The sequence below is a fragment of the Mobula birostris genome, chromosome 2 (assembly GCF_030028105.1).
Source record: "Mobula birostris isolate sMobBir1 chromosome 2, sMobBir1.hap1, whole genome shotgun sequence".
Lineage (NCBI taxonomy): Eukaryota > Metazoa > Chordata > Chondrichthyes > Myliobatiformes > Myliobatidae > Mobula > Mobula birostris.
Window position 1 is genome coordinate 93183531 of NC_092371.1, and position 14845 is coordinate 93198375.

General features: G+C 42.1%; 1 protein-coding gene across 2 annotated transcripts in view; it reads left to right on the forward strand.

Annotated features, from left to right (window-relative positions):
* Window positions 1-3797: 3797 nt before the first annotated feature.
* Window positions 3798-14845, forward strand: part of dgcr2 (DiGeorge syndrome critical region gene 2) — a 122765-nt gene continuing 111717 nt past the window's right edge. For both annotated transcript variants that reach the window (XM_072245133.1, XM_072245143.1), the window contains exons 1-3: window positions 3798-3999; window positions 10786-10818; window positions 11455-11577. In XM_072245133.1, coding sequence (XP_072101234.1) covers window positions 3930-3999; window positions 10786-10818; window positions 11455-11577 — 226 coding nt within the window. In that variant the 5' untranslated portion in view covers window positions 3798-3929. The remainder of the gene's footprint in view (window positions 4000-10785; window positions 10819-11454; window positions 11578-14845) is intronic.

Here is a 14845-nt window from a genome sequence, read left to right on the forward strand (position 1 = left end):
ACCAGAGAAATATGTAATTAAAATCAGCAAATTACAGAAATGTAGGATGAATAAATGTCAGTGTCCTGAAGAAATCCAGTATGTTTGTAAAAGGAATGGCAGGATAAAATGGTGTATAATTCAAAACGCAGCAAATCAAGAAATGTGGGAGAAATTTAAGAACAGATCACTCAAAAATATGGAATGCACCATAAATCGTGACTATCAGGGAATGTGAAATCTCCAATCCAGGACATCTGGAGAAATTAACTAATAAAATGACAAGCAGAATAATGTATTGTGTAATGACTAAAATGTTGCTACAGCTGAAGTTGATGCAATTCTTCTTCTTCTTAAGGCCATCATTCCTACTGGGGCATACCCTCACCAGAGTCCTCCGTCCTGAGCCGATGGAAGGTTACTTGGCCCTTTGGCATCTGCTTTCACCACATGACTTCATATGTCTTCCAGGTGAAGTTCCTTCCCCTCCCAGGGATGCTGTCTTTGGAGCTTCTGTTGGCATTTCATTAGCACTGGGTTTTTAATGGGATGGGGTTGCTAGCCCCATGCCCAACTCCCCTCCTTTCTCAGCTGGGCACAGTGGAGTGGAGGCAATTGGTTGCCTGATGAAAGAGCATTAGTCTGCTGAGAGAAAAGGTGCTGGATGCAAGGAGTTATCAGTTCTTTGGGCTGATGGGGGTAGAGGGCTAACATAGAACCGTACAGCACAGCAGAGGCCCTTCAGTTCGTGAAATACTGCAATGTTAACCTCCTCCAAGATTAACTGTTCCATCCCACATAGTCCTCCATGTGCTTATTTAAGAGTCACTTAATGTCCTTAATGTATCTGCATCTACTACCACCTCTGTAGTTCCATGCACTTACAAGACCTACTGACATCCCCCTACACATTCCTCCAATTATCTTATAATCATGTCCTCTTGTATTAGCTGTTACCGCTCTGGGAAAAAGTCACGGTCTGTCTGTCTGCTCTATCTATGCCTGTCTTATATACCTCCATCAAATCGCCTCCCAACTTCCTTCGCTCCAAAGAGAAAAGCCCTAGCTCACTCAACCTTTCCTCATAAGACATGTTTTCTAGTCCAGGCAGCATCCTGCTGAAACTCCACTGCTCCCTCTCCTAAGCTTCCCCATTGTTCCTACACTCATGACTGTGTGGCTAGTGTTACGTACCCCGTAACTGGGTTGCCAAACCAGCAGAAATGGACCACTGAGTTGGAGTCTGAATTACTGGAACTAAGAAGGTTTTATTAAAGAAATAAGTTACGCAGTACTCTAATCGTAAGGATATAAATGCAACAGGTTAGCAATGATAAAACACACATGTACACAGAACTAGGATAATAGGAATCAATCAAGCTCTATCGCAGTCTAGGGATAAAATGATCAGTCTCAAGTGACGCAGAGTTCAGTTCAGCTGAGTACAGTTCGCAGTAATCGCTGTTGTGCCGTTGGAGAGAGAGAGAGCGAATGCAAATTTCAATTCAACAGACCTTTGATGTTCCCCTCAGTTAGCTTTCGGGCGAGCCCTTTTACTGTCTTCTGAGGTCACCGACTGTGACCCCTCCATTCCGGATACGATCGTTCTTCCGCGGTGAACCTGGCACCCAGGCAAGGGCGGACACACACACCAGGTTCCCACCGATCGTACCTTTTCACCCTGTGCGTCTATGGTCGGTCCCGCAACCAGACCTCCAAACTCTCACCAACTTGTGGGGGCACACCGCTTTTCCAGGGTCTCGTTATCTCGTGATCTCGTGGTGTCTGTCTTGCCTTAGCGAACCTGTTCCTTTTATCCCCCTGCTGGGGTATCACCTGTCCATCAAACTTCAAACAGTTCAGGTTCAAAGCAATCGGTCTGTCAATACTCGGACCGGTGTCTCGTTCCGTTATCTCTTTCTCCTCTCTCATTAACATTTTTGAATGCTGCTCCATTGTCTCACTTATCTCTCTCATTAGCATCAATCTTCTGATAACTTGGTTTTTCGTCACACTAGGTATAGCTCAAACAGCATCTATAAATTGCTCATGATACAACCATTGTTGGCAGAATTTTAGATGGTGAGGAAAGGGCATACAGGAGTAACATATACCAGTTAGACGAGTGGTCTCACAGCAACAACCTTGCATTCAGTGTCAGCAAGATCAAAGATTGTGGACTTCAGGAAGGGAACACAACCCCAATCCTCATAGAGGGATCAGAAGTGGAGAGAGTGAGTAATTTCAAGTTCCTGAGTATCAATACCTGGTCCCAACATATCGATGCAGCTATAAATTTAGAATTTATATAAATCTTACATCCATCCCACACCATGAGGGAGTAAAAACCTTTGCATCGTAATGTACAGAAATGTGAATTTATAAGTCTAGTGGCTTGTAGAAAGAAGCTGTCCTGTAACCTGTTGGTGCTGGCTTTAATAAATTTGCCAGACTGAAACAGCTGAAACAGTTTATGGTTGGGGTGACTAGTGTCCCCGATGATCTTCCAGGCCTTCTTTATGCACCTGCTGCTGCAAATGTTCTCAATGTTTACATCATCAGATGCGTTGAGCAAGACAGCAGCTATATTTCATTAGGAGTTTGAGGAAATGTAGTTTGTCAACTAAGACACTTGAAAACTCTACCAATTTACCATGGAGAGCATTTTGACTGGCTGCATCACTGTTTGGTATGGTGAGGGGGGGGGGTGGATGCCACTACACAAGAGTGAAATAAGTTGCAGAAACTTGTAAAATTAGTCAGCTCCATCATGGGCACGATTCTCCAGAGTATCCAAGACATCTTCAAGGAGCAGTGCCTTAGGAAGGGGGCATCCATCATTAAGGATCCCCACCACCCAGGACATCCCCACTTCACACTGTTACTGTCGGGAAGGAGTACAGAAGCCTGAAGGCACACACTCAATGATTCAGGAACAGCTTCTTTCCCTCTGCCATCTGATTTCTAAATGAGTATTGAACTCATGAACACTACTTCACTACTTTTTTTAATTTCTGTTTTTTGCACTACTTATTTTAATAGACATATATTTGGTCAATGTAACTCAGTTTTTTTCCTCTGTATATTTATTTATCATGTATTTTACTGTACTGCTGCTGTAAAGTTAACAAATTTCACGACGTATGCCGGTGATATTAAACCTGATTAATGAGATGACTGGAACTGAACACAATGTTCCAATTGTAGTCTAACCATTGAACTGCAATAATACCCCGCGGCTTTGAACTCAACCACATGAAAGAAGTGCTTCATGTTGGAGTTGGGGAAGGGTTGCAGGGTTGTCAATGTTGCCAGGCATAATGCTGCTGGGAGAGGGGTAAGAGACAGCTAATTGAAGGAGAAGCAGGGGGTCCTATAAAAAGGGTTCCCAATCCTGTCATACCCCACACTTTCCAGTTCCTGCGATCCTCTAAGTTATGGGCAGGAGGAGGGTCTGGAGTTTTTGAAAATGCTGAGAGCTACGCTGTCATGAGTTGTGTACCTGAGCGATACTGGGAACGATGGAGTTGTGAACAGAATACTGTGGTAAGATTCTTGTGCCAGGAGTTGGCAACTTCCTGGTATTGATACCGGAGTAGGGAGGAGGGAGTTTATGGATACAGATTTGCACACCCCCTCGGAGCGGAGCAGGACCCCGCCCACGTGGCCAGATCCCACCTCCTGCTTTTGAGTTCCGCCCCCTGAATTGAGCTCAAGCCCTGATTGCAGGCCCCCGGCTGCTGGTTCCGCCCCCATATTGTAAGCCACGCCCCGTGCCTTGAGACCCCGCCCCTCCGTCCAGCTGCTTCGCTCGCTCGCTCGCTCGCTCCCGGAATGCTCGGCGCGCTGCGGTCGCCATCTTATGTGTTTCCTACAGGCTGAGGCCGGGAGCTGGTGCGTGCGGCGGGGCTGGAGCTGCTGCAGCCGGCTGGAGGATGCCTGGTGGATAAATGTGGCCCAAACCCAGCATCGCTCTGCTGTTGTTGCTAATCGCGGTGGTGGCGAAGCCAGAGCGGCCAGGTAACGGGGGCGGGGGGCGAGGCCAGGCTTGGCCTCCTACCCTGTGGAGAGCGCTGAGGATTTATTCCCGGGCAGGGAGGCCGTTCCCAGCCTGTGGAAGCATTGGTTAGGTTGGAGCCGATGCACTGGGGTAACTGGTTGTACCGGCGGCCGGGGGGAGGCGGATTATTTCACCTCGGCAGCTCTGGAGGAATAATATTGAGTCATATACTCTCTGACCTGTCCAGCAAACCTAGGGAACCGATCAGAGAACGGTACAACAACTGGCCCTTGCCGTTATGCTCTTCAGATAGGGGTAGATGTGGTGTTGCATCTCACTAAGGACTGTTCTCTCACCTCATTAGCTTAACAACACTGACCTCAGAAAATGGGCTTGCCACTCGGATCCACGCATACACATTTTCAGATGAATAAGTCATGTTCCTCTCGCCCCACCCTCAAATAAATCCCTGTCGATACAACAATCATCAGCGAAAATACAAATGTATGGGTGACATTAACTAGGTGGCAGCAAATGGATAAATGGAATGTTTCCTGATTGTCAGGACTTGACAAATGGTGTATGTTTGGAATCTGGGTACCTCCCCCAAGTGATTTAAATGAAGGAAAATAGAGTTAAGTATTCAGGTTTCTAGATGACAACGAATAAAGAAGGGAAGGAAAATCAAAAAGTTATAAAGGGTGCAGGCAGTTTCAGTGGTATGGTAGATGTTTAATGAACAGTGTGCTGTCACTCGTTACTTTAGATTCAAGAGCTGAAATCTTTAGTAAACAACCAGGAATTGTGCAACTGCAGGGAGATTTGGGGTTGTTTTGAACTTCAAAATGAATTTCAAAGGGTTATAGGAACACTTATCTCAAGCTGAAGTGGAAATTTGTGGAACACTGAAATCATTTAAATTTGTCTCCAAGTTATATTTGATAAAAATCTGCTCTAACTGCTGCACTTTATCTTTTATGACCTGTTCATAACGTTGCAATGCTGAGAATGGCCCTTGTTCATTCTTTGTTTTTTTAATTAAAGAATTACCCTACTCTGCAAATTATTTTCCTTTGTTTATCTAATTCCCTTTTGAATTGGCTGATTGATGTTCCACAAGCACTACAAGAAGGTTAAAACTATTCTGTCTAGAAAAAAGTGAGTTTTTCACTGTATCCCTTGTGTATTTTGCCCATTAGTAATTCTGTTCTTTAACAATCTGATAGTGCAGTTTACTGTACTCTAAACAAGTTGTGATCTTAATGTCTCAAGTCTTCCTTGTTCATTGCTGAGATCTTTGACTTTCTCTTTCTTTGTTAGAGGAAAATCTTCCTCTTTTTTTCTGTGAAAGCACTCTAAACTTAGAATGCAATTGTTATGTGCAAATTCTGTCCTCTCTAGCCACTTTCCAAAACTCAGGTGTCAGTCGAGTAAAACAAAGATTCATCTGAAAGAGATAGTCTGAACTAAGAAGGAGAGCTGGTTATATTCTGTGCCATTTTCATAATGGCAATGGAGTTAAATGGCTCAAAGGTTGGGGCAAGAGACTGGGTCAGTAGCACCAGTACTGGGGAAAGAGGGAGCTGTTCCACTGGGATAAGTTTCATTTGAATTCTGCTTGGACCAAAGTACTGGTGACATTATTCCCGGAGAGGGTTCTGAGAGACATGATCTATCTGCATTTGGAAAGGCAAGGACTGATTGGTACCAGTGGAAAATAGTGTGTCATGAATTTTATTGCATTTTTTTTTTGGAAGAGGTACCCATGAGAATTGACAGGCAGAACAGCAGACACTACGAGGCTTTTAGCAAGGCTTTTGACCTGGTCCCACAAGTAGGTTGGTCTGGAAGCTGAGATGACGTGGTGTGCAGGATGAGCGAGCATGATAGTGAAAGTGATTTTTAGATTGGAGGCCTGTGACCAGTGATGTGACAAATGATTGGTGCTGGGTACCCTTGTCATGCATAACGATTTGGATGAGATTGCAAGCTTGGTTCTCATCCAAATCATTAACATGGGTATGACAAACAACATGATTAGTAAGTTTGTGGTTGACATCAAAACTGGTGGTGTGCAATGTTCCGGCTAATTTTTTGTTGTCACTGTGCGCAAATATCTTACGTTGTGCAAATTTTTTTCCTGTGACAAAAGTATGTGCATACTGAATGTACATGGGCACAGTTTATGTAGGTTTACAAAATATTTGACTTAAAACTGCACAGAATAACAACAAAATAACATACATACTTAAGTCACTCAGTTATTTTTTCTCTCTCCTGTTTTTGGCATTTACCCATTCTTTGTAAATATCTAGACTAATAGAACTTCCATCCAATTGATAGCTTTTGATTCTCATTAATATATCCAAATGACATTCATCTAAGCAGTTTCTCAGCTTGTTCTTGAGTTGATTCATTGCACTAGACACAAGAAAGGCTCCCCCAATGTCCATCAACTGTGCAAGGTTGCAAAACTGTTCATTTTGAAGTACAAATGCCACCATTTGAGCAAAGTTTGAAATCAGTTTGGATTTAATTTTTTCTTACATGGAAAGTTTGAAATCATTAAACTGTCTAACTATTACAGTATTTTCAGCTAGAAAATCATGATATTTTGGACATAGGCATTAACTTGTTCATCGCCAAATGTGAAGTCACAATCTGCAATTGCGGAGAAATCAAAAACTGACCATTCTTGTACCTCATCTTCAGGAAGCCTATCTTCTAAATGAACACAAAGACTATTTATAAAAGTCAACAGTGAACTTGTATCTACTGTGACGTTTTCTTCACATTGTTGGTTTGGCAAAACTTTAACTTTGTCACTCCACGAAACATTGTCTCCCAGATACTGCTTTCTTGTTAATTTTGCCTCGCGCAAAATAAGGTGAATCAATCGGTGTCAGGCCACTCTTTTTCAGATTCTTGCACTGTGCAGCCAGTTCATCAAAGACATCACTTAAAACCTGTAAAGCTACTTTGTATGTGATGTTTTTCAATTTCTTGTGACAGTATTTAGCCACAGGTTCATTTGACCGATCTTTTTCAATAAAAACTTAGTAAGCTATCTGCAGGATTTGAAACAGATCTTTGTAAACTTTACGATATGAACACTGTCCGTCAAAGATGGCTGCAGTTGTGATGCAGCTGTACAAACAGGAACAGGAAAGGTGAGGTGACGTAAATTAGTGACATGCATTGTGGTATTTGAAAAACCGATTAACTAGTTAACAGAAACATTTAGCTAAAAGGTTATTTTCAATAAGCATAATTATTAATTACTACATTATTTTAGGTAATTAACCTTTTGTGTGCACATTAATTTCCTTTGTGCACTGGTCGAAAAATATTAGAGGGAACATAGGTGGTGTGGTAGGACAATGAAAAAGGTTGTCTAAAGTTGCCACAGAACTTAGATGAGAAGACAGGCCCAGGAATGGCAGATCTGAAATAAAACATTTTGGGAAGTTTTGCACAATAAATGACAGAGCTCTGGAGCATCTTGTAAAACAGAGACCTCGGGGTACAAGTACGTAAGTGATGAAGAAGACATATGGCATACTTGTCTTCCTTAGATGGGGCATTGAGTATGAGAGTTGGAAAGTCATGTTACTGTTGTATAGGATATTGGTGAGACCGCACCTAGTATACTGGTCCATACTAAAGGATGTGATTGTGCTCGAGTATACAGAAAAAAATTCACAAGGATGATCCTAGGGCTGGAAGGTAAAGAGAGATCAGACACTAGGGCTACTTTCCTTGGAGCAGAGGGGTATAAAGCCACAAGATATAGGAGCAGAATTAGGCCATTTGGCCCATTGAGTCTGCTCCCCCATTTTGTCATTGCTGATCTAGTTTTCCTCTCAGCCCCAATCTCCTGCCATCTCCCTGTATCCCTTCATGCCCAAGGGATGACCTTAGAGGTTTATAAAATCAGGAGTCGTGGATAAGATAGACAGTCAAGATTTTTACCCCCAGGGTAGGAGAAGACGTTTAAGATGCGATGGGAAAAGTTTAAAGGGGACCTGAGGGGCAAATGTTTCACACAATATGCTTGATATAAGGAACAACCTGCCAGAGGAAGTGTTAGAGGGAGTTTAGAAGAGATTGCATAGGTTAGTGGAAAGGAAAGGTTTAAAGGGATATGGGCCAAATGTAGGCAAATGTAACTAGCTCAACTGGCAACTTGATTGACATGGATGGACGAATCCACTCCAAGGGGCTGTTTCTGTGTGGTATAATTCTGTGATTTATCTGCCACTGCAATTTTATTATGTCATAGATTCCAAAAGGAAAGTTGATGTGATAATTAAAGGCTATTAATCTTAAGTGCACAAAGCATCCATAACAGTTCGTTCACAGAGAAAAATGGAAATGTTTTAATGACCATTAGGCAGATATGATTACAAACTAGCCAAGGCTGGGAACAGTATTTCAGAGGTCTTTTTGAAGGATAATCAAAATTGAAAACAATTGGTGAGATAGCTCAGATAGTAACCAGATAGTGTGAGAAATTATCTTGGCTCAAAACATGGAAGTAAAATCTGTTTGGATAGAGATCTGAAATAAAAGAGAAAAATGTGTTTATTACTTCAACAGTACAAGACTAGAGTACTGGTATTCAGGAAATCTGGGTGTTCTTGCATAAGAAACCATTGGTATGCAGTTTCAACAAGTTTATAAGATAAGTATATATTGGCTCCATTACAAAAGGGCTGAGTATAAAAGTGGAAAAATGTTTACTAGGTTTATTCAGTAATGCAAGTATTGACTGAGTAAATTGTGTCTGCTGGCCCAAGTTTAGAAGAATGAGAATGGTCTTATCAAAGCATGTAATTCTAAGTGGCTCAACATTTCCTATGGTAGAATCTTGAATGGGGGTCATTCTTTGGAGAGGATGCATGCTTGAGATGTGAGGAAAAATTCCCTTGATGTCTGTAAAATGATCGAATTCTGTACCTTGGAACTGTGGATGCTGTTGAGTTATTGGGCTGCATTCTGCTCAGACTGGCTTGCTCTTGTCCCATCCCAAAGTCAATAATTCAGTGACCTGCAACAAGTACCTTGTTATTGGTACCTTGTTATTCTAGCAAGCTGTGAGCAAAGGGAGAGCATGTTGCAGCCCATGCAGTATTTCAAAGCTGAGACAGCCCTTTGGACCACTGAGTTTGTGTATTTGAGGCTAATTCCCAGACCTGTTAATGTTTTATTGAATCAGGGTGGCTCTGCAAATGTCAAAGGTTAGACCAGGATTCTTAGCTCTGCTCCTTTACGTTATACTATGTATTCACTAGTCAAACTATTTATCATTTTAGTAGTAATGACCTCTAGTGTGTGGCAAAGTGTGGGAGTGAGTCTCAGCCGGTTGGTTAGGAACCCTGCTTGACATGGTAACTGTAGTGTTTTTGTATAATCCAAAATAATATGGACGTCAGCAAGTAGAAACTTGACTGACTGCTGGCTATAAGATTTTAACTTCTCTAAGATCGCAGGTTACTCATAGAATCGAGGTACAGTGCTGTTTTATTGGTTTCCATTTGAAGAAAGCTCTTTAATTATTGTACTATAACATATGAAAAAGATGTCTGGTTACTTAACAGATCTGTCAAGGTTGGCAGAACAGTGAGGTGTTTCATTAGCTGTGGTCTCTATGGTTGTTTTCTCCTCTTGTCTTCTCTTCATCTCTACTGATCGCAGTTTTAAGAGAAGATGCATAAAGGATTTATCTCAGTTCTCGGTTGACTGCTTTTTATCCATTGGGCAGATGCTAGTGGTTTGGCCAGTATTCCTTATCCGGATGTTTCCTTGCTTCAATCAGTTACGCCAACCAGCTTCTCTTTTGTGAATGCGATCCTTGTTAATCTCTAGCTTTAGTTGGGTGGTGTTTAGAGGTCAGGGTGTTCAGGTAAGGGGTGGTATGGCAGCATAGTGGTTAGCATCAGACTTTTACAGTGCCGGTGACCCAGGTTTATTTCCTGCTGCTGTCTGTAAGGAATTTGCATGTTCTCTGCATGGGTTTCCAACCTCATTTCAAAGACATATGGGTTAGTAGGTTAATTGATCACTTGAGTGTAATTGGGCGGTACGGGCTTGTTGAGCTGGAAGGGCCTGTTATTGTGCCATATCTCCAAATAAAATAATATTTTAGTTCTGACCAAAATGATGCAAACTGTTCTATCTGTCCAACACAAACTCACTTGCCTTAAAAGCATCCTAGTTAATGTCATATTTATTTTTCCTCCAGAGATTATCAGTGGTACATGTCTGCTTTTAAAGCTCTACTAAAGCTTAACTGCTGAAGCTTGTATATTGAAGAATGCTGTCTCAACATCCCTTTGTTATTTTTTTATTGCCTTCCCAAAACCTACAATATCTTAACCATTATTATGTGGATAATTTCAAGCAGTAAACAACTTACTTAATCTTCTAGCTATACTCCTGACAATTCATAAGTTAACATACAACATATTGATCCTGTTGGAGCCAAAACTATACATGGCTTGTTTCTGTGTTCCCATGGTGATGACATGGTTCTCTGCATCTTGGAGCAATCTATGTGGATTGATCTTTCCTCCAAGGGACTCTTCTAATCTTGAGTCCCAATATGGGACTTCGAGATCTTTCTCAACTGTGCCTAGAATATTTAGGCTGTTGGTAAAGAGGCATTCAATGTAGAAAAAAATGTGGCATTGTTCTAGGGGTAGAGTCCAACATAAAACCTTTGGTCTGGGGAATGTGTCCTAATGTATAGGATTATCTATGGTTGTGGTAAACCATTCCTAACCTGCTCATTCTGTTTTTTACAGGTCCACGCCTTGGTCTGGCAAGACTTCTGTCAGGTAAGAGTTTATAAAAATATGAAGTATAGCACATTTGTTAAAGTATGACATTATGTAATGACTGTATTTATCATTGAATACAAAATAAAACAAATGGACCTATCAGCATGTGTCAGGAGTCAGAATAAATGTTTTTTTAGATATAATTCTTTCAGTACTAGCAACACTGTTTTATGACTCAAGTTGTCAGATTGTGGTTAACTTTCTGTGTCTGATGGCGATTAATGGGTTTGTATTTGGAGAGGTTTTATGTTCTTTGTAAGGTCTCCATAAGCCTATGGTATATCCGTGGCCAGTGATGCAGACTCACTTCTGTGAAGGGGTTGGGCTTTGGTGAAGTTAAAGTGGAAAATGGTGAACTGGAGTGCCTAAGAATACACTCATTAGGGATTTGAATGCAAGAATGATTCTTTTCCCTCAACTATTGGCAGATCCATCATCATCACATTTACATTTCAATTCTGTTTCTGACTGGTCTATAGAGAGATGTTGGGATTTTCACTGCAGTTCTTCCTATTTCAACACCAGTTGTGGAGGGAAACCTCTGATAGCATGCTGTTTTAAAATAGGACGTACTGTAGAAACGGCATTTGGACAAGCTGCTGATGTGGTAACATTGCTCGTTTCTTTTCACAGAGCTGCGCTGTACCACTGGAGAATTTGCTTGTAAGACTGGAACTATTCAGTGTATTCCTCAGAGCTGGTACTGCGATGGCTGGCAGACCTGTGAAGATGGTAGTGATGAACTCGATTGTCCAGGTAAAGGATTAAACTGGGATTCAGTCTGTGATGTGATCTCAAATATGTTTTTTTTTGGGTTTGGTTATATTTGTGACATCAATGCACATGAAAGTAAATATAAAACCCAGGACTCTTAAGCAAGGTGTCTCACTTCATTTCCTTCTCTGGTACAACTTGAGATAAAGATTTTGTATCAGTGTGTATAGAAACATACAGATTAGTGTCTATAAAATTGTGAGTATTGTGGCACTGGCATTGTTCTGTGATGTGATGAAGTGCTATCGAAGGTTGGTCATGGGTTAAAATTAACTCCTGCTTGAACACAACAGGTCTACAGTGGATGCAAACTTACTGGGTCTCCACTAGGCTTTGATTGATGTCAGGGGCATGTGAACAATGGCTTTGTGTTGGCCAGAAGGCACGTGGACAACGGCAGTGCGTTGGCCGGGGGGGGGGGGGTCACGTGGACAAGGGCAGTGTTGGCTGGGGGTGCACGTGGACAACGGCAGTGCGTTGGCTGGGGGGGCAGGGGCACATGAACAATGGCAGTGTGTTGGCTGGGGGGAGGGTGCGGGGGGGAGTGTATGTGGACAACAGCAGTGTGCACATGGACAATGGCAGTGCATTGGCTGGGATGCTGTTATCTGTTACAGCTCGGCATTCATCACCGCTGTTTCCTCCGTACTAATCAACAAGTTTCTCAACCTGAGCCTCTGTATCTCCCTCTGGAACTGGATCCTCAACCTGGTTATGGGGAAATTGCAGTCAATGCAGATCAGTAACAACGTCTCATCTGACAGTCAACACAGCCATACCTCAAGGATGTGTGCTTAGCCCACTGCTCTACTCTTTCTATACTAATGCTGTGTGGCTAGGCACAGCTCAAATGCCATCTGTACATTTGTCGAGGACAGCAGTGTCTTGGCAGAATCTCAGACGGTAACAAGATGGTGGACAGGAGTGAGATAGAACAGCTAGTATCACAACAGCAACCTTACCCGGTGTCAGCAAACCCAAAAAAATGATTGTGGACTTAAGGAAGGGCAAGTGGGAGAAGATGTACCAGTCCTCATAAAAGGGTTAATGGTAGAAAGGGTGAGCAGATTCAATTTTCTGGGCATAGATATCTCAGAGGATTTACATGAGGAATTCTGCAGATGCTGGAATTTCAAGCAACACACATAAAGTTGCTGGTGAATGCAGCAGGCCAGGCAGCATCTCTAGGAAGAGGTGCAGTCAACGTTTCGGGCCGAGACCCTTTGTCAGGACTAACTGAAAGAAGAGCTAGTTAGAGATTTGAAAGTGGGAGGGGGAGGGGGAGATCCGAAATGATAGAAGACAAGAGGGGGAGGGATGGAACCAAGAGCTGGACAGTTGATTGGCAAAAGGGATATGAGAGGATCATGGGACAGGAGGTCGAGGGAGAAAGAAAAGGGGGAGGGGGGAAAGCCAGAGGATGGGCAAGGGGTATAGTGAGAGGGACAGAGGGAGAAAAAGGAGAGAGAGAAAAAGAATGTGTGTATATAAATAATTTATCCTGGTCCTGAGACATGAATACAATTACAAAGAAGGCACATCGGTGGCTATACTCCATTAGGAGTTTGAGGAAATTTAGTATCTCACCAAAGATTCTTAAACTTCTACAATGTACTGTGTAGAGCAATCTGACTGTCTGCATCACTGCCTGGTTTGAAGGCTCCAATGCACAACATCAAAAGCTGCAGAGGGTTGTCGACTCGGACTGTTCCATCACATGGACAACTCTCCCTCCATTGATGGCAAATTCAAGTAGTGGTGTCTCATCCATCCAGAGACATAGCATCTTTTCATTACCACCATTGACGGTGGGGTACAGGAGTTTGAAGGCCCACAATCAGCATTTTAGGAACAACTTCACCATCATTATTCCTCATTTGCACTGTTTATTTGTAACTTATCACAATGTTCACATCTTGCACTGAAAACAAGTTTCACACAGGAAATTTCACGATATGTCAGTGATAATAAGCCTGATTTTGATTCTGCATTGATGGCTAAGATCAAAGAACTTAAAAGAGGTGCTTGAATTGAGTAGGTTGGCTAGAGAGTGGAAAGAAGGGCTGCCTTTTGTCTTGAGTCCTTGATGAAGTTCCTGTAAACTAAAAACTGTTTGAAATTTTGTACAATGATTTAGTTCATGCAAGTTGGTGTGTTTTGAATTTAACAGACTGGAAGGCTGTACAAATCATAGAGCAGATTTCTGTATTTGTACTCTGGAATGTGAAAGCTAATCTGTCCTGGGTGATCCTGTCAGCAGTTAACACGGTAAATCATTGAACTGGAATCTGAACTGTAGCCTCTCCCAAAAAGGGGAATGGGAGGGGTCTCCTGATCGTTTCCTCCTGACGAGGCCACTCCTCGGAGTGGAGCAACATCAAATCAGAGTTGGTGTGAGTGATTAGTAGACTCTGATGCAGAAGAATTGCTCCTGACATCTAGTGTATGTGCCCTTCGATAAAAGTTTTGGAGAAAGGTTGCTGTGCCACTTTGGAGCTAGAGGCTGCTCAATAGACGGAGAGGAAACATAATGTTCTGGTTATGGAGATTTAAAAATGTCTCTTGTTCCTTTTCATTATTGTTTATTCTTCAACCTTTAGCTTGTGATCATCTTTGTTCTGTGACCCCTCTGCCATTGAAAACAATTTCCCTCAATCTATTCTGTTTATAAATATTTCATAGTTTCATGATTGTAAACAACTATCCAGTTCCCATGCAACTACCTCTGCTCCAGGGAGGACAGCCCCAAATTTTTTAGCCCAGTCTTTCTCAAATCCTTTCAAACTTTTGCATTGTTGCTTAATCAGCAAAATGGCTGTGCCTTGTTCTGCTCTGAACAAAAACCAGTGTTCTGTTAAGGTTCTTAGTGATTTTGTTGATGATCTACTCCGTGCCTCTATTTATAAAGCCAGGATTCCTTGTTCCCTTGTTCTATTTTTAACCAGTTTGACAACTGGCCCTGCTATATATGTAGGAAAACACTTGCTAATATACTGTTGAAGCATGTGTAATTGAAAGAAAATTATTGATTTGGTAGAGAATTAGCAGAGATTGAGAAGGAGATAGGTGCGAGGGTTAATGGCAGGAAGTGTAAGTGGCATTGCCTTTAGGAATCTGCAGTGGAGCCACAAATATTTGACCTATTTATAAATTTCCTACATCCCTATATACTACATAGTGGAAGAGAGTAGTGTCCTAGTTTGCTGATAATGGATGACATTGTAGGCAGTGAAAGTAGAACATCATTTTA